The 20277-nt window shown below is 49.8% G+C and overlaps 2 protein-coding genes across 3 annotated transcripts in view; one reads left to right on the forward strand and one right to left on the reverse strand.

The window, feature by feature from the left end:
• Positions 1-4748: 4748 nt before the first annotated feature.
• Positions 4749-10859, reverse strand: RGS9BP (regulator of G protein signaling 9 binding protein). The gene has a single exon (XM_075537267.1). It carries the CDS (start codon positions 10367-10369, stop codon positions 9689-9691), a length of 681 nt encoding a protein of 226 aa, XP_075393382.1. The 5' UTR covers positions 10370-10859; the 3' UTR covers positions 4749-9688.
• A 520-nt stretch (positions 10860-11379) lies between these two features.
• The window catches only part of ANKRD27 (ankyrin repeat domain 27), a 64344-nt gene continuing 55446 nt past the window's right edge, over positions 11380-20277 (forward strand). For both annotated transcript variants that reach the window (XM_075537335.1, XM_075537336.1), the window contains exon 1: positions 11380-11517. The gene's annotated coding sequence lies outside the window, so the exon portion shown is untranslated. The remainder of the gene's footprint in view (positions 11518-20277) is intronic.

Below are 20277 nucleotides of genomic sequence, written 5' to 3' on the forward strand. Positions count from 1 at the left end.
TTGCACTGTGACATCTCCCTTCACCCACTTTTCTGTTGTCCATCTACCAAGGAGGAGGCTATACATAGATCCTTGTAATCAGTTCCCCCTTTCCAACCTCCACCCTCTGAGTATCACCACGCACAAACACAACTGGTCCTGAAGGGATCATCCTCCCTGGATTCCCTGTGTTTCCAGTTCCTATCTGTACCAGTGTACATCCTCTGGTCTAGCCAGATTTGTAAGGTAGAATTGGGATCACGATAGTGGGGCAGGGGGAGCATTTAGGAACTAGAGGAAAGTTGTATGTTTCATTGTTGCTACACTGCACCCTGACTGGCTCGTCTCCTCCCTGAGACCTTTCTGTAAGGGGATGTCAGTGGCCTACAAATAGGCTTTGGGTCTCCACTCCACACTCCTCCTCCCCTCATTCATAATTATATGATTCTTTGTTCTGATGATCCCTGATCCCTTTGACACCTCATGATCGCACAGGCTGGTGTGCTTCTTCCATATGGGCCTTGCTGCCTCTGAGCTAGATGGCCGCTTGTTTACCCTCAAGCCTTTAAGACCCCAGATGCTATATCTTTTGATAGCCAGGCACCATCAGGTCTCTTCGCCACATTTGCCAATGCACCCATTTGTCTTCAGTGATCATATCATGGAGGTGAGTATACAATGATATGATTTTTGGTTCTTTGATGCCTGATACCTGATCTCTTAAACACCTTGTGATCACAAAGGCTGGTGTGCTTCTTCCATGTGGGATTAGTTGCTTCTCAGCTAGATGGCCTTTTGTTTACCTTCAAGCCTTTAAGACCCCAGACGCTATATCTTTTGATAGCCAGGTACCATCAGCTTTATTCACCACATTTGCTTATTCACTCGCTTTGTCTTCAGTGAATGTGTCGGGAAGGTGAGCATCATAGAATGTGGCTGTCACTCTTAATGGGAGCAGAAAGCCTTGAACTACTAACCTCAAGGTTAGTAGCCCAACATGTAACCCATTCTCGTCACCAGGACATCACAAGGGTGAAAATACCAAAGGTGGAGATCACTGAAAATCTCTTAGTGGTTGGTCATTATAGTGGATCAAAGAATTAAATTACTTAGTCACTAGAAGAAAACAAGCAAATTCTTCTATAATCTGACTCTCTATAAGCAATAAAGAAAAAGATGATCAGTTTGAGAAGAGCGTTCATAGTGATTTATTCCAGGTAATGTAGCCAGCAAAGCCTATCCACAGGTTTTTAGAGTGCCCTGCCCTATTCTGCAGGTCCATGGTGTTAGCTTCCCTGGGACTGAGAACAAATATGTCTAGCCGACTCCCTGTTAGCACTAGGCCATCACCCTGTGCCACTCATGGGTGGGTCAGGTTATAAGTTTCTTACTTCATAGTTTAAGACACTGGCTTCGTTCTTACATTCCAGAAATCCTCCTTTGCAGTTTTTACAATGCATTCCTTTAAAAAACTTTTATTGCCAGAATATTGTATATCCCCAAAGAAATAAAAGAACAGCTTCCCAAACATGTCATCTTTCAGTGTAAGACTATTTAGCTCTGTAAGCATAAACTCATTTCTGTCCCACCTTATTTACTTTATCAAGTTTTTCTGTTCAGAGGAAAAGGGGAGAGTGGGGGAGTTCAGCTTGGTGATGTCCCAGCAGCTGCGGGAGCACTGGCTCGCTGCCTGCAGGAAAGCACGCTTGGCAGGGGACGGGACACTGTCCACTCCTGAATGATCAGTCGCATCCTGCATATCCCAAGGGTCAACACATAAAAAACATTCCGCAAAATGGTCACAAGTTCGCTCTTTCAAAATGTATGGATCCCATTTATGAAAACTACAGATAATTGAATCTACAGAGACAGTAACTAGATGAATGGTTCCCTGGGGGATGGCCGGAGAGGTTCGGGGTCGGGGTGGTGGTGCTAATAAGGGTGAGCACAAAAATGAAGACGATGTTCTAACATTGTGATGATCATATAACTGTTCTTGGTGTGACTGAACTGTTGAGTTGTGTGATTTGTGGATTATATGCCAATAAAACTTAAAACCAAACAAAACAACCCTACAGACAAAAACCAGATCAGTGGTTATCAGAGCACGAGGGTGGGAGTCCTGGGTTGGCCACAAGAGGGCACAATGGAACTTTGAGGAGTGATGAAAACTGGCATACATTTGCCCATACACAAGAATCGCACCAGGAAGGGTGAGTTTTATCGTATTTTAATTATATCGAAGCTCGCCCTGTGGCCCCGTTGTTGATCTGTGTCTTGCTTCAACAGTGTTTGAACGGAACAGACCCGGGGACTCCCTGCCTCCAGCCTTCGACCACTCTCCAGTTTCCTTTCCGGGCATCACCTCGGGGGCCATCTCCTGGGCCATCCCCTCTTATTGGGACCAACTAACATTTTCATTTTGTGTGTGGTGACCTCTGAACCTACCAGTCATGAGGTCTCAGATCCATCAGAATTATTCCGCCGTCTGCAGGCCTCTGGGCTGCTTTTTCAAAGGCGACAATGTGGCCTTGGAGGGCGCGGGCCACTTCTTACCACGAGCTGGCGAAGGAGCAGCGCGACGGGTGAGCATCTCTGGAAGCTGCAGCACCACCGCGGCTGCAGCGCCCTCTTCCTGGGTGTGCAGAAGCCGCCCAAGCTGAGCGGGGGCAGAACCTGGGCGCCATGGAGGCTGCGCTGGCCCTGGAGCCGACCCTCCACCAGGCCCTGCTGGACCTGCATGCCTGGGGTCTGTTCACACAGCCACCCCTATCTGACTTCCTGGAGAACCACTTCCTGGACGAGGAGGTGCAAGTGCTCAAGAAGATGGGCGACCCCTGACCCACCTCCGCAGGCTGCCCAGGCCCCAGGCCGGCGGGGCGAGGATCTCTCCTGAGAGGCTCACCCTCCAATGAGACCAGGGGCTGCGGAGGGCGCCGAGCCACCTGCAAGGGGCCCTCTGCCTGAACCTGCCCTGCCAGCCGCAGCGCCACCTCCCTGGAGCTCCTCGGTGAAGCTGGGGACCACATGGAAACAATAAAGCTCCCTTTTGCCTCTCTATATATATATCATAATAAATGTGTGTTTTAAATATGCATGGTTCCCAGTTCTAGATCAGCGCTTCTCTAACCTTCCTAATACAGTTCATGGGGTGACTCCCCAGCCATACATTATTTTCATCACTACTTCATAACTGTAATTTTGCTATTGTTGTGAATCGGCGACCCCTGTGAAAGGACCAATTGACCCCCAAAGGTGTCTCGACCCACAGGTTGAGAACCGCTGTTTTAGATGAACTTGAATTTCCTTCTGTAACCTAGACCTTTTTTATTATATACCATATCTTGTTTTTAAAGATATCTTCGACACAGGGAGGAGACGAGCCAGTCAGGGTGCAGTGTAGCAATGATGAAACATACAACTTTCCTCTAGTTCCTAAATGCTTTCTCTGCACCCCTCAGCCCACCTACTATCATAGTCCCAATCTACCTTACAAATCTGGCTAGACCAGAGAATGGACACTGGTACATATAGGAACTGGAAGCACAGGGAATCCAGGACAGATGAACCCTTCAGGACCAGTGGTGAGAGTGGCGATACCAGGACAGTGGAGGGAGGGTGGGGTGGAAAGGAGGAACCGATTATAAGGATCTACATATAACCCCCTCCCTGGGGGACAGACAATAAATAAAAAGTGGGTGAAGGGAAATGTCGGACAGTGTAAGACATGACAAAATAATAATAATTTATAAATTAGCAAGGGTTTGTGAGTAGGGAACAGGGAGAGGGGGCAAAATGAGCTGATATCAAGGGCTAAAGTAGAAATTGTTTTGAGAATCATACTGGCAAGAAATGTCCAAATGTGCTTGATGCAATTGATGTATGGATTGTGATGAGAGTTGCACGAGCCCCCAATACAATGATTTAAAAATAAATAAAGATATCTTCAGCTTTTAACCTTCTAGCCTATAAAACTAAAGATACTTATTTTTAACCTAATTAAATGCAATTTTAGATTTTATCTCATATAAATGGCAAAATTATTATTAAAAAGTTAAATGTTTTCATATATATTGTTTATCTGGCTTACCCATCCATCCAATTTTTAGGTCTTAAATTGTATAATAACAGTAATAAATAAAATAACATTTACTAGCCCTGTGCCAGGAGAAAGGAGCCCTGGGGACATAATGCTTACACATAGGGTAGCTAACCCCAAGGTCAACAGTTCAAAGCCACTGATCCCTCCACGGGAGAAAGACAGGGCTTTCTACTCCTACAAAGAGTTACAGACTTAGAAAATCACAGAGGAAATTCTACCCTGTCCTATGGGGGTCACTACCAGTCAGAGTGGTTTGGATTGGCACCAGGAGAGAGCATTACTTCAACACCCCTCTGAACTAAGCTGTCTTTTTTCTGCCTATTGTACAGAGAAGGAATTGAGGTCGGTGGGATTAAAGCATTTCCCAGGCGAGTTCTGATTTGAACCCAGGTGTGTCTGATTCCACAGTTCCTGCTCTTAATCTCTATGTATCCTATGTTGATAAATTTCAAAACATGCTTTTGATTCCCTGATTAAAATTCCAGGAATGTTATGCTTTGTCTTTTTTTTTCAAATTATTTGCCATTATACTTGAGATTCTGTTAAAATGGACATCCTAACAAATGATACTTTCTAGATGACAAGCGCATTCGAGGTGTTATTATAAAAATGACATCAAATGAAAAGCACAGCATTTGCCATCCCACCCTCTTAACAAATACCTTCATCTCTGCTACTTCTTTGTTGATTTCCCCCACATGCATCATACACACATAAAAGCTTCTGCTCTCTGGCAACAACATTTTAAAAGGACTCAGGTCGTTTTGCCATCCGGAACTCTCATGTGCTTTATTTACATTGGTCAAATCAGCTTTAAGGTTGCCAAATTCTAAAACGCACAATGATGCCCCCGGTCAAAGAGCAGTGCAATGAAAATCCTTTGTGGCAAGAGATGAGAAATAAGTCAATGGAAGCGGGGAACTTTTCCTGCAGAGACCCATCATCATCAAGGAGGCAAAGCTGCAGCATCTACCTTCGGTCGTTCTCCAAAGCAGAAGAATCAGCACTTGAACTAGGACTTTGGTGTGCTGACCGCAGCCTAAGACCTGCCACCTGGAGCCCTGTCCTCTCCTGGAGTTTATGCCGCCTTAGAAGATGAGCATAACCACTGTGGAAAGAAGCCCCCAGAGCTGGGAAATCCTGTCACATTTCTGAGCATCTCTGGATGTCACCAAGTCTGTGGAAGGTGCATGTCAGTCAGGACACTAACTTCTATTCAGATGTGAGTGAAGGAAGACTCAGAATATGGATATTTAAATTACAAATTGACAGCTGCCTTGTCCCACTAAGTTCTAAGCAATGTTATTATAATTCAGTTTTCAATGATCATTGATAAACTTTAGTTAGGAGCAGCATTCATAGAGAAGAAGCCATTAATTTCACCCTTGATCTTGCTGAAACAAAAGCAACTCATGCCAGACAGGAGGCAGATAATACATTTCACATTCTGCGGCCACTGCCATTACCAAGAGAAGCCAATTCTCCCAGCCTGTCTCCATGCTAAATGGCAGTGTTTGCAACTCCCAATTTTCCAGTCAGTCTAGATAGCCTGATTGCTCACTTAAAATAGATGAATTTCAGGATTTCTTGGATTTTGGATGGGGACTGTTAATCTAATTTAAGTAGTGTAAATTAGAAATACTTAGACAGTTTGTATTAAGTCTGCCAACTCATTGTTTTAAAATTGCAACGGAATTTTTCCCAGCAGACTATTTTCAGTAACTCTAAGATTCCATTTGTAGGTGCCCGACCAACTAACGAATCAAAAGAAGCCCTTTCTGTGTCACTGCATCAGTTTAACATTGGAAGATCTAGACGGGGACTTTTGAGTTCATCACTCAGGACCCCTCCATTTTGAAAGTGAAGACTGAGAGGCACAGGGTGGAGTGTGACTTCTCTGAGGTATCTGGGGAGAGGCAGTGCCCCTGGCCCCTGCCCATTGCAGTGGGTGGAGGCACTTCCCAGGGGACAAGGGAGTCCTACAAGCACATTTCTCAGGCTGACACAAAGGCCCACACTATGGGGCTCACACCCCTAAAAATGCATTCATTACAGCATGCTACATTCTGAAATCACCACAAAACTATCACATTGAAAAGGAAAATGCAGCATTTTCGGGGTCTTCATGCAAACCTGCTTTCTTCAACCCAAACTGCTCATTTGACACACACACCCTCCACGCGCTCCCTGTAAGCCTTAAGTAAATCATGCCACATGCGCTCGAATTTGAGTTCCAAAGATTTTTCTCTTGTGCCATGAAAGTGTCATTTCTTAGAACACTTAGATAACAGCTAATCTTGCCAGGTATGTATGTATATATATAGTTATTTCTTATTTCTTCTACAAACATTTTTCAGAATGAATCATTCTAGGTCATAACTCATACTTCTAAAAAGAAGGTGTCCATGATAAGTGTCTTCAGCTTGCAAGGTTTTGCCTTTTCAGTAATGGTGCTTGCTCCAAAGAGAAACCTAGAGAGCTCTTCTTTTCGTCCACATTTAACTTCACAAAAGTACAGGCTTGGAAAGAACACTTTGAAACTTTTTGTTGTTTTCCTATCATTTGTCCTAATATTTTTAGAAAGTTAATAGGTTTGCTAACTCAACCAAACCCCTGCCATTGAGTTGATTCTCATCACCAGGGTTTTCAAGGCTCGGTCCTTAAGGGAACAAGGCAGCTTCCCCTTTCTACTCCAGGGCGGCTGGTGGCAGCCCAAACCTTATCCTTCAGCGTCACCAGGCTCTTTTATAGCTTGGATATTAAACAGCTAAGTTGAATCAGGTTTCTATTAGATCTCAATCTCCTGGATTATACATAGTACCAATAACAGATAACATTAAAAGCAGCCTACAAGAGGTGCAAGTTCTATTATACAATAACTCCAAGGAATGTCAAGTAATCTTAATGCTGACATTTTCCAAATTCGAAGAGTTATTTAGGTTAATAGGTCCAGAGGATAAATGTTTATTGTAAAACAGCTTTTTGCTGTTGTTGCAACATTTTATCACTTAATTTCAGGGAGAGGACACTCTGAGTAGGTATTCACTCCCCAAGCACCTAGAACCACGTAGGGTTCTGTAGAGTGGATAGAGATCGAGAAGAGCAAGAACGTTGTTACCCAACTACTCTGAATGGAGTGCACACCTGATACACTATTATCTCTTTAGTAGGTTCCTTAGAACATCACCACCCCCACACCCCCCACTGAATAAAAACACCTTGTTAAGAAAGCTTAGAAAGAGCAAGATTCCTTTGGACCAAGGCTTTAGGGAATATTTTCTAACCCTGGGTTGCAAAATGCTTTCCGCTTCTTTTCCTACGAGCTGAGAGAAGGCGAGAGGGACACCAAGTTGCTTTGCTTTGGGGGAGGAGTCAAGAACAGAGAGAGAAAGTGTTCTACCACATCGCCAAAGGGGTCCTGGGCAGGCGGCTGATGGCATGAAAGTCAAGTGGTCCCTGTTCAGATGGGACATCCTTGTGTTGCTAATTGTCATAAAACGTTTTATCAGCCGAAGACCTCATGAGTCTTTTGAAAGCAAACAAATAAGTTGTTTTTCTAGAGACCTTGGAACCTTTGAGCTGAGGAGTGGAAGTGGGCTGGGGTGGTAGGAGTAGCCTGGTCTTGTAAGAACAGGGTCGAGGACAGCATGTTGTCTCAGCTCCCTAAGAAAAACTGCCAATTCCCACCTCCCAGGCTCTTCTCCTTTTTTGGAGTAAGAGTATATTTTTTAAATCCTTGTCAGTTTTCAGCCAAAGTGCCTGGATTTCACTCCAGATTACGTCAGAGTTTAAATGCACCTGTTTTCTCAGCCTCACTTCTCCCAGGTTGCCGCAAAGTACCCTCTGCCAAGTGGACCAGAGGTGGCAGTGGCACAGGCAGGCTCTATTCTCATACCACGGTGTGCCATACATTTCCACATACAACTGGCCCAAAGACACCCTCTCCCCCTTCAAAAGAACAACAACAAAAAAAAGCCATTGCCACAGAGTCAGTGTGGACTCATAGTGACCCTACAGGCCTTGAGAATTCTGGAGACTGTAATGCTTTTGTCTCATCCTTCTCCCTCAGAGCTGCTGATGGCTTTGAACTGCTGGCCTGATAGTTAGCAGCTGAACATGTAACCCACTATGCCATAAGGGCTCCCCAGTCGCAAAGACCCAAGTCCTCTCACTGTCATCGAGTTGATTCCAACTCATAGGTAGAATTGCCCCTGTGAGTTCCTGAGACAGAAACTCTTCATGGGAGTAGTCTTCCTCCCAGGGATCAGCTGGTGGTTTCAAACTGCTGACCTTGCAGTCAGCAGCTGAACACATAACCACTATGCCACCAGGGCTCTAAAAGACCCAAGGGCCCACTTAATTCCTTCCACCTAGACCTGTGCGGTCCCAGTAGTTTTCACTATCAGCTACCTCCTGCCTTCATGCCGATCACTTTCACAAATACAGATTTTCGGATGTCTCCTTCGTCACATGCGTACACATGTCAAGACCAAGATGCTCACACCTATTGGCACTATGAATTCGTAGTCAAATGTCCTTTCTAAACAAACAAACAAACAAACTTTGAGGGTACTTGATGTGGTTGGTTATGCATTTTTTTCTTTCAAGTTATAATTTTTTTTAAAGTTTCTTAAATTCCATAGTGAACTCTGTTAAAATTTGACAGTCTCAGAGCTGATTGGTCCAAAACCTTTGTGGCCACTGTCAGTGTAGGGGGCAGGGGCAGTGTTCAGGTCACTGAACTCCGCAGCTTCCTTCAAAGGCAGTGTGCCTACTGGCCAGCAAACAAATCAGGGCCAGGATAGGATTACAGCACCAAAGAGGATTCACCAGCTTTCCCCAAAGGCGGCTGAAACACTGCTCTAGTTTCTGGAACAAAAACAAGCCCTTAGACGGAGAGAAGCGCCCGTTAAAATGACCCGTGGCCCTTCCCAAGCCTGTGCCGCCCGTTCGGCTGTCAGAGCCCTCCTCTGCAGGCCAGTGTGCGCAGTGGACTCAAACCCAGCAAAGCTCCTGCGAGTCTTCTCTGGCTTCCTGAGTAGAGTCAGGCCCTGGGAAGCCACAGGGATCAGGAAGCCAAGCCTCTTCTAGCTGCTTTTTGGTGACTAAGGATTAAACTCTGCCAAGAAGTGCAATTGAGAACGTATTGAAAGCACTTTGCATGAAATTCTACTTGCACACTCTCCAAAACTCAGGCCCCAGAGGATTAAAGTAATAAAAACCTGCTTACATCTTAGTGCAATTTGATTGACCAGGAAACAAAACAGACGTCGATAAGGGTGGGGCGCCCCAGTGTGCATGAATGTAAACAGGTCGCTGCAGCAGGAGCAGGAGCCCATTAACTCCATTAACTCCCAGGGACCTGGGGTCACAGTGGACCGGCTCCTATTAATAGGGGATTAAAGCTTCTGCAGACATCAGCTGTAAAGTCCTTGATGGCTGGTGCAAAGTTAACTCCTCGCAGGCCAGAAAAGGTACGGAGTGATGTGTGCTTGGACCACACACACACTCTCTCTCTCTCTCTCCCCCCCCACCCCCCATGCCCCTGTCCCAGTGTCCTTCTTGGAGGGCTGTTCCAGGGTAGGAAGCAGAGGCGGCAGGTCGCTGTCAGCTCAGTTTTGCCACGCACACTGCCAAGGCCACGGTGGCCAGCAGCACAGCGCTGAAAACGGTGGCGGCCAGGGCCTTGTTCGGATCGCAGGGGCCCGTGCGCTCCTCCGCAGACGCGCCGCCTACCGAGGAGGCACCGAGGCTGGGCAGCAGCTCCGCGGCCGCAGCGTGCCTGGGCTGCACGGTCCAGCGCAGAACGTTGACTTTCATCTCCATGTCGTGGATCATCTCGCGCACCTGGAGGAGCTCGCGCTCCAGCCCACTCAGGTCAGCCGCGTCGACGTCGCGGTCGGCCTCGTGCCGCAGCTCCCGGGTGCTCCAGGAACGCGCCGCCAAGCCCGTGCGCACCAGCGGCCGCGCTCGCAGCGGGAACGCCGCACTCAAGGCCAGCGAGCGCTGCAGGTCCGCCTCCAGCAAGTCCAGGCAGCCGGAGAAGGCCACCCAGAGGCGCTCGAACTCGGAGCGCTCCTCGGCGCCCAGGCTCCGGTCGCGCAGCGCGTCCGTCAGCCCGGCTCGTGTGGTCACCGCCAGCCCCAGCGCCTTCTGGCGCACATCCCGAAGCTCCACACGCAGGTTCTGCGAGTCGCCGGAGCCGCCGACGGTCAGCGCCAGGTGGTGGTGGCAGGCGGTCGCCTTGTTGAGCGCGTCCAGCAGCGCCTTGCACTCCTCCCTCGCCATGGCAGTGCGCTCTGGGGAGGCCGCGCTGCCCGCGCCGCTCCCGGCGACCCGCCCTTAGCACGCCAGGGAGCCACCGGTCCCGACGCCCGCCACCGGCCGAGCCGCCCGTGAGCTCCGCATAGCCAAACTCGCTCGGAACCGCGACGTGCGCCTCCACCGGCCGCGTGCACAGAAAAAGCCCTCTTAACTGCCGCCGGACCTCAAGTCCATTCTCTCCGGGCGCGCTCCGAGTCACACGTCGCGTTGCTGCTCGGCTTTCGCCTCTTTGGGGGTCCCGGGCAACGCCTCGGGCGCGGTCTCCATCCTTCTCCGGCGTCGACGCCGGGGGCCAGTCAGTGGCCCCGCCGCGCGCTCCGCCTTAGCAGCTACCGAGCGCGGCCGGGGCGGCTTTCCTAGGTCCCGCCCACCTCCTCTGGTGCTGGCCGGCGCTTCCACCCCTGGACCACAGTAGGCGGAGCCCGCCCAGAGCGGTCACGTGTCGGCCAGTCCCCCAGTCTCTCCCTCCTCGGTACCCCTGTGGCAGTTCTGGAACGTCAGATGATCCAACACCCCCCCACCCCCCCACACACACACAGTTACGGAGATGGAGAAACAGGGGTCCTAAGTCAAGGAGTGTTCATGCAAATAAGGGGACTGGAACCTGGGACCCCGACTCCCGGGCCCCGTTTCCGACCCGCGGTGGTGCGCCTCCTAGGACCGTGCACTTTCATCCTCCAAAGCTGGCGGTGGAGGCTAAGCCGCGGGGCGGGGCTTTTCCCAGGTCAGGAGACCTCTACCCATCCCCGTGCAGACCTCCGAGCTTTAGACTCCACCCCTAGCCCCAGTTCTGCGCCTTCTCGTTCCGAGCACGCGCAGTCGGCGGCTCTAGGAGGGGCCAACCTGACTAGGAAGTGTCTGAGCCCCGCCCCTAACTGAACCGAGCGCAATGATTGCTCTGCGCAAGCGTCACTCTGCGCAGCGACCGCTGCTCATTGGCTCAACCGAGAGCCCCAGTCAAAGGTCCGCCCAGCCACGGAGTGAATCGCGGGGTGGGCAGTGAAGCGGAGCCGTCCTGCAGGGGTGGTGGGCACGAAGGTCTGAGCTGAGCGTCCGGGAGGTGCCGCCACCGCTCCAGGATGAGCAGGGGTGAAACTATGTAGCCTTTCTAAGTAAGTGTCCTCCCGTGGGTTTCCATCGCGCCTCTCTCCCTCGGGACAGCTGCGCCTCCGGCCGGGAGCCCGGCTCGGCCCGGACCAAGGAGGGGGAGGGGTTCACCGCCGCAGCCAGCGCCCTGCCGCGTCCAGGCCACCCCGCGGGCGGCTGGCGGGCCCGGGCTGGCCCCGAAGGTTCCGGGTCCATTCGCTTGGTTGTGTCGGTGGCTGGGCGTTCACTGCTTACTCGGCCCCTGGTGTCAGGTGGGATGGGGACCCACAAGAAACGGCCCTTTGACCCTTGCGGTTCCTGGCCAACTCTTCCAGGTCCGGGTCCGGAGAGCTCGGACTTGGGGGCAGTGGGCAGGATGGCCAGAGCTAGGAGGCCGTGGTGAGATCTTGAACCTCAAACCGCGCAGCCGTGGCCCCTGGAGTGCTGAGGACGCCACGGGAGGTGGAGTGGTGTGCGCGCTGACTGGAAACCGCCTGCCTGCCCCCCTGGCCCATCTGGGTGAAGATTACTCAAGGAACACCTATAAACACCAGGGGTGCTGTAGACTTTGGGTCGTTTCAGTTCATTTCGTTGAAAATGGCCTGCCCTCAGGCGCGCGCACCGGGTGGTGACCCTCCCTCTGGTCGCCTCTCGAGGTGCAGGTGCACCCGCGTGCTGGGTATGGCTTCCTTGAGGATTTACCACATTCGGTGACTACTCGGCTGCACGGGAGCTGAAATTTGTTTGTGGGTGTCGTGGACAGGGATCCCCATTTTGCTTTCGTAAGACCACGCCCACCTGCGTTGGAGAGAGGCAGTGGGTTTTGACGTTTCAAAGGAGACTTGGCAGAACCGTCTTTAAGCGCTAACCAGGTGAGTGGCTGGAACACACCAGCTTGCACTGCAGGAGAATGATGTGTCAGTTTGCTTCTCTAAAGTTTCCAAAGCCTTGGAAACCCAGGGGGGCAGCTCTTCTCTGTCCTACAGGGTTGCTATGAATCCTGAATCCGCTGATTGACAGTTGGTTTGGGGGTTAATATTTGGGGATCCACCTGGTGGAGCAGTGATGTTGGGACGGGCTTCTGAGGTCACCCTTGTATTAGACAGGGTTCTCTAGAGAGATAAAACCAGATGCTGATAATTATATATATATAAAGATATATAACACAAGATATGAACTATTAAATTATATACAGATAGATATAAAATACAAGAAATTATAAAGCAGTACAAATGGCTCGGTGCAACTCATTCCCGTGAGAGAGTTGTGGGACACTAGCAGTCCTTCAAATCTTGAGAGTCACTAGGTAGTCCTCTGTAGAGAGAGAGAGATCTAGGCTATCCCAGCACAGGCAGCAAACAGCAAGGCAGGTCACCAACCATCAACCAGATCACCAACTGTCAGTCCCCAGCTCTGGGGAAGTAAATTTCAATCCTGTGGTCTTAAAGGGACCTCAACTTACAGCAACACAGTCCACAGGCTAGGTGTCCCACAGGTAGTGTGCCCTTTAAATTGAGACACAGACAAGCAAGGCAGCTGCACACTGGTCCGATGATTAAAGAGCAAGAGACAAGAAAGGAGAGGCTCACCGAGCCACTTATCTCTCCGCCCTTCAATTAATCCCAGGTGTGTTTATCGGCCAGGCTGGCACAATAAACTATCTCACCCTTAACTGGAGTCATCCACTCTCTTGTTGGTTTCTCTCCCAAGCCCACCTGTGGGGCCTGCACCAAGACATTGAAAGTTGGAGTTGCCGGGCCAATGGGTGGATAAAGGGCAAGGGGGTGGCTAGCCCCCACAACTAATCACGGTTTGGTAGGTGCTGTTGTTGTTGTGGGAGACTTCGAGGTACACAGAGGCCTCGTGTTGAGATTTTTGTGTGTGTCTGGAGCAAAGGTGAAACCACTGACCTGGACAGACACTAGTGATGGAAACATCACTTTGCTCTGTGTGTGTAATGAGTGACAGCAGGGAGATGGTGCTGGTAGACCTTGGGGGGAGTGGCGGGGCGGGGGGAGGGGAGGTCCAGGCTGGAAGGGGTGCAGGCACTGACACAGCAACATCTCCTACTGCGGGAAAATAGTGAGGGCTGGCCAGTTGGGTAGACCTAGGTTCCTAACGTACATGTTGGGCAATCTTAGTCTTGCTATCAGCCCTGCTCGGAAGCACTGCTGGGGAAGCTGCGTTAGTGTTTGCAGAGGGCCTTGCAGTCAAAATCTTGCTGCTGCCTTGTGGCCGTTGGGCCATGTGGCCCTCATGAGGACAGCTGCCGGGTCTTTTGTGTTGGTGGGGTCTTCAGTGTTTAGTGTTTAGGTGGCATCTGCTCTGCTGGGGTTCTTCCTGTGGTTTATGAATGTCCAAGGTTGGGCTGGTGTCCCGGAGCTTGGTCCTCTCCCAGAGGCGCAGAGGAAGAGCCCACATGATAATAGACACCAGGATGAGAATGGATCAGGATGGATAGATCAGGTCTGAGGTTGCCTCTTCCATCTCTGTCCACCCTGACAAGTGACCTTCAGAGCTCTGCCCTTCTTCTCAAGACCCTGGCAGGGAAGTGGGTACCTGGTGCCTCCACTGGCAATTCAAGGAGCAGGATGATGGCAATTGTACACCCCAAGCTTTTCTAGTCTGCTGGTACTTGTGTCCCCTTCCCAGTTGGACCCTCCATATTCCAGCTTCCATTGTGTTTGGTCAGCTCTGAGGGCCCTGTTTGTTTGGAGTTATTAGTCTGTATGCCTGCGTGGGGGTGGTGCCCAACCTCCTCTCACCTCACAAGGTGACCAGGAGCATTAGGATCTTCAGCATCAGCTGCTCAAGGCTGACCCTTAGGAGGTGGAGGTCAGGTCTGCCTCCACCCTTCCGCCTTCTCACCATTCCTGACAACAGCCGCCCCTCCCATGGCACACACTAAGTACTTCTCTGCTGGGCTTGAGAATTCCTTGCCGTGGCCACATACCATGCACAGACAGTACTCACGAAGATGGGGTTTATTAGGGAAATAAACAAACTCACTACCATGGTGTTGGTTCTGACCCATGGAGACCCTATAGGATGAAGTAGGGCTGCCCCCTGGGGATTTCTGAGGCTGTAAATCTTTATAGGAGCAAAACTTGATCTTTCTCCAGGGGAAATCATGCAGAGGACTGGTGGGTTACAACGGCTAGCAGCAATTAGCTCAACACAAACTCACTGCTATAGCAACCTATAGGACAGGGTAGAACTGCTTTTGTGAATTTATGAATCTGTGACTCATTGTGGGAGTAGAGAGCCCTCTTCCTCCCTCAGAGTGACTGGTGGTTTCGAACTACTGAGCTTGCAGCTAAAAGTCCAATAAATAACCACTGTGACACTAGAGCTAGGACCCCTTTATTAGGGAAATAAAGCATACCAAACTCACCGCCATTAAGTCAACGCTGACTGTAAGTTTATGAGACTTTAACTGTTTATGGGAGTAGAAAGCCCAGTCTTCCTCTCACAGAGCTGCTGGTTTCTAACTGCTGACCATGTGGATCACAGCCGAATGAGTAACACTGTACCACCAGAGCTCCTAGGGAAGTAGTGGGTTACAATTCAAGATCGGGAACACCCAGGAAACAGTTCTTTTATCAGACAGCATCCTTTCAGACATGCTTGCAGGCACGTGCCTCTCTGGCACGTTTCTACCCTGCTTGGCAAGTATTACAAAGCTCTTTTAGCTCTGTGACAAACGCTCACCCTGCCAGTAAGCCTCAGCTCAAAGGTGCTCGATTGTAGCTCCACGGGTGGGCAAAACTAGCTCCCCCAATTAAGTGCCCAGGAGGCACTCCGCTGTGCCAGCAAGCCTCCTGTCTGAAAGCACCCAGCTTTCTTGCTCCGGGGATTGGGAGCCCACTGTGCTCTCGTGTCATGACTCGTTGTCTCTGAACCTGGGAGGTTCCGTGCAGGAATGTCAGGCTCACACTTGTCTCCTGGATTGTCTTTATGGTTGCTAGTGACATTTCTGGGCCTTCTTCTAAGATGGCTGATTTCGCTGTGGTGCTAGACACTTGTTTTGCATGGTGCCACCCCTCCCAGGCGTGCCATGCCCCTATTTCCTTCATTACAAGCTCGTAGCACGGTGGTTGCATATTGAGCTGCTAATCACAAGGTCTGCAGTTCCAAACCACCTCAGGAGTGAACAGGGCTTTCTATCCCCATGAAGAGTCATAATGTCAGAAACCTACAGGGGCAGGGCATGGAGTCAGCATCGACTCCATGGCAGTGAGTTACGTGCGTTTTTATTGCTGTTTTTTAGTTATTTCCCTTGGTGGGCCACCCACCCCTCACTTTTGTCTCTTCATTGGTCGGGAATACAAACCCTCCGTCTAGAAGGATCATAGCAAGTCATCCATAGCCCTAAGCCTCTCCTGTGGATTTCCAGCCCCTAGGAGAGATGACTCCTGACTGGTCCTTTGGTTTCCCCTAACACCTGCTAGTGTTCCGGTTGGCAAGCAGTTTCAGCAGCCCACAGCACATTAGGGACGAGGTCTGCCTAGCAGCCAGGCGAGGAGGACATCACTGACTTCGATTCCATAGGTAACATAATTGCCAATGGATTGACTTGCATCCCCTTCAAAACGTGTCGGAGGCATGACCTCCACCCTGTTGGATGTGGCTCTATTTGAAGAAAGAGTTTTCGTGGTTAACAAGGCCATTGTCACATAGGGTCGTGAGGTATGTAGAGCGTAGATTTGGCACAGAGCCAAACGATGAACAACGGGGGAAGAGATGCTGCCCACAGGCGACCGGGAACCCGGGGGTGAGGGGGTGGGGGGGTATTAGACAAGTGGACACAGGGGCTCTGCCTGAGCTGAGAGAGTAGGAGCTCCGCCCACAGAGCTGGCACCCTGGATTCTGACTCTGTAGCTGCCCGACTTGTGAAGCACTATATTTCTGTTCATGAACGCTTCGCCCATGTGGTATTTGGCACGGCAGCACCAGACAATGTCAGCTTGCTTCCGTGGGGTATGAAACACAGGTGTCTCTTCCTTCTGAATCGCCAGTTTGCCCAGCCAGCAGAAAACGTGGGTTCTCCCTGGCCAGGGGGGCTTTGACCAGGCAGGGCCCCCGAGGCGAAGGTGTGGTTGTCACAGCTGGGCAGGGCTGACACCCCTGCACAGAGCTGCAGCCTAGCCAGGCTGCCTGTTGTCTGTCACCAGAGGGCCCTGGACTACCCAGACTCATCTGCCAGCAGGCCAGGGGTACACATCTTCCCCGGAAATGGCTGGTACTGGTCCCAGGCCTCCCAAGACCTTCCTGTCCCTGGAACAACATCACATCACCCATAGGCAGAGGTGCCTGCTGTCACCACTAGCTGTTCTCTATGCTATTGGAACTCAGGTAGGGGAAGACTTCCTTTTTGTTTATTCCCCTCTTTTTAAGGAGCTTCCTTCCAGTTTTCCATGAAAAAGTCAGTTTGGTTTGTCTGTCATTTTACAGCTGTCAGACTGATTCTGGCAGACAGCCATGGCAGGATATTTTGTTCAAAGCACTTAGCTGGGTGTTGGTTCCAGCTCTGGTAGTCTGCACTCAGGTGAGTGGGAGCTGCCCTAGGTTTAACATTGAGCCTTAAAGGTGGAGAGCAGGGCTGGCCAGAGCCCTTGAACCCTGTTCTCGGATGAGAGGTCAGACCAAGAAGACTAGTAATGTTCGAGAGGAAGTAGATGACCTGGTGTCCACCCTCCAGAAATAAAGAACGTAGCGCGAACAGATACTTGCCCGTCCATGTTCCTCGCCGCACCATTCGCAGACGGAAGCAGCCCAAATGCCCCTCAGTGGGAGAATGGGGATAGACTGTGACACACACACACACAATGAGGGTGCTGAAACCGAGCCACCTCATCACTGGGATGGATTTGAATAACCCTGTGTTGAGTGAAATTAGTTGGTCATAAAATACAAATATTGTATGAGACCACTGAAACAAAAGCAAGCAAGCAAAGGTTTTCATACCCAAAGAAAGTGGCTGCTGGGCACCTGGGGTGATAGGGGAAGCAATGGGCTAGAAGGCAGACAGGTGTCAACTGTGGCGAAGGGGAGGGTCATCTAGACAGAGCGAGATGGAAGGAAACAGGGAAGGCCATTAGGAGATGTGATAAGTTGCTTAATTCGATGAATGCAAACATGATGATGTGATATGCAAACCCCCACCTAATTCGTACAATAGAGTTTGCGAGTGGAGGGAAGAGGAAGCAGATGGCTTGGGACCAGATAACAGCAAGTTCTGTTGTCTTCCCCATACTGCTTGCATAAGGGCCTTGCGGGTTTATGCAGTTGGGGTGTTTGATGTGGATGTCTTGATGGTAGCTTTTAGGGGCCTCCCCCATATCTTGCTGTTGTGCTCCACTTTGCCTGCTCCCTGTGGACGTCCCCTGTTACTTCCCTGGACTCATCTACCTTTTTTTTTTTTTTTTTTTAAGGTTCACTCAGTGCCTGTGTTAGTCTGGGTAGATTAGAGAAACAAATTCATAGACACTCATGTGTATGAGAAAGCGCTTTATATACAAGAGCAACTGAATATTGAGACAACGTCCCAGCCCAGTCCAGATGTCCGGTATTAGCCCATATGTCCAATACCATTCCAAAAATTTCTCCAGACTCACGAAACACAAGCAATGATACCGAATGCAGGACGACCACAGGTCTGTGGGTGGAAAGTCTCGTGGATCCAGTGGCTGTGTAAGCATCTTAGCTTTGGCAGGGGTCTCCATGTGGCTTCTCCAGCTCCAAGGCTCTGACTGCCATCAGCCTGTCACATGTGGCTTATCAACAAGAATGTTTCACAGGGACTGAGCATACATCCCACCTCCTGTGACCTATTTATCTCCTTAGCGCCTCCAAATGAGGCCATCAAGTTGCAACCTGATTGACAGGATAAACTCCACCCCTTCACTCTTTAAAAAAAAAACTTTTATTGGACCTCTTATCACTTATCCCAATCCATACATTCATCCGGTGTGTCAAGCACATATGCTGCCATCATCATTTTCAAAGCATTCTCTTCCCACTTAAGCCCCTGTTATCAGCTCCCCATTTCTTCCCCCTCCTTCCCCTGCCTGCCCTCCCTCACGAATGCTTGATAAGTTATAGATTATTATTTCCATATCTTACATCGTCCTCTGCACCCCATACCCACTGTTCCATTATTTGTCCCCCCTGGGAGGGGGTTCTAGTTTGATCCTTATTATCGATTCCCCTTTTCTCCCCACATCTTCCCCTAATCCTCCTGGTATCTCTACTCTCATTGTTGGTCCGGAGGGGTTTATCTATCCTGGATTTCTTGTGTTGCAGGCTCTTATCTGTAGCAGTGTGCATGGCCTGGTCTCATCTGATTTGTAAGGTAGAATTGAGATCATGATAGTGGGGTGAAGGAAGCACCAAAGAGGTAGAGGAAAGTTGTGTGTTTCATTTGTGCTGTACTACACCCTGATTGGCTGCTCTCTTCCCTGGGACCCCTCTGTGAGGGGATGTCCAATTGTCTACAGATGGACTCTGGGTCTCCATTCCATGCGCCCCCTCATTCACATTTGGTATGGTTTTATTCTGGGTCTTAGATGCCTGATACCTGATCCCATTGACACCTCATGTTCACACAGGCTGGTGTGCTTCTTCCATGTGGGCTTTGTTGGTTCTGAACTAGATGACCTCTTATTTATCTTCAAGCCTTTATGACCCCAGACACTATATATTTTTTTTATAGCCGGGGACCATCAGCTTTCTTCACTACATTTGCTTATGTACCCATTTTGTCTTCAGCGATTGTGTTGGGAAGGTGAGCATCTCAGAATGCCAGATTGTTAGAACAAAGTGTTCTTGTGTTAAGGGAGTACTTGAGTCGAGGCCCAATGTCCATCTGCAACCTTAATTCTTAACATATAGCTATAAGTACATAGTTCTATTCCCCATTCATTATATCTTTACATATGTGCATGCCTGTATTTAAGCCTCTATGAAGAAAGGTCCTGTGCCTTCTGTTCTTTCCTCTATTTCCTTTTACTTTCCTCTGTTCTTTCCTCTATTTCCTTTTACTTTCCTCTTGTCCCACCATCATGTTCGGCTTTCATTCGGGTTCAGCAATTCCTTGCTGCTACATTTCCCTTGATTAAATCCCACGAGGCATCCTACGACCTTCTCTCCATTGATTTTAGTTCACTTGTTCCCTGTCTCTGGATTGGTGTCTTCCCGCCACCCCCCCCACCCCCCACCCCCGCTTCCTTTCTCCCACCTCCTCTTTTCCCTGTATCCCCGGAACCATTGGTCCCATTCTTTTAATCTCCGAATTATTTATTCCGCCTATCTTATCTAGATAGACATGCAGATACATCAATAAGTGTAAAAACCTGGCAAAACCAAATAAAACAACAAAGGAAATAAAAACTGACAAACCAATAACAACAACAACAACCCAAAACAAACAAAATAACAATAACAAAAAGAGCCACTGACAAAAGTGGAAAAGCCTATAAATAGTTCATGGTCTGTTTGTTGGCCTTTATGAGGGTTTTCCAGTTGAGACTGATGGGGGGTGCCACACTGGTCTCCCAAGTCTATTTTTGGTATTCCCCGGGAGTTTCACCTCTGCTCCCTCTGCTGCTCTGCCGCATGCCCTCAGTGCCTCGCCCCAGCGTGATGGGGACAGATCGTGCACTATTCCCGCTTCTGGCTCCAGTGCTGTCCCCGGCAGTGTCATGGTTCAGTGAGGGACACTGTGTACCGTGGTGGGGCCAGCCCTATGGTCCTCCCCATGCATTGTCTGCTCTGAGCAGAAACGT

This window comes from Tenrec ecaudatus, chromosome 18 (genome assembly GCF_050624435.1).
Source record: "Tenrec ecaudatus isolate mTenEca1 chromosome 18, mTenEca1.hap1, whole genome shotgun sequence".
Taxonomy (NCBI): Eukaryota; Metazoa; Chordata; class Mammalia; order Afrosoricida; family Tenrecidae; genus Tenrec; species Tenrec ecaudatus.

Excerpts from the sequence above, each read along its gene's own strand:
- RGS9BP (XM_075537267.1), bottom strand. The coding sequence starts at position 10,369 with ATGGCGAGGGAGGAGTGCAAGGCGCTGCTGGACGCGCTCAACAAGGCG.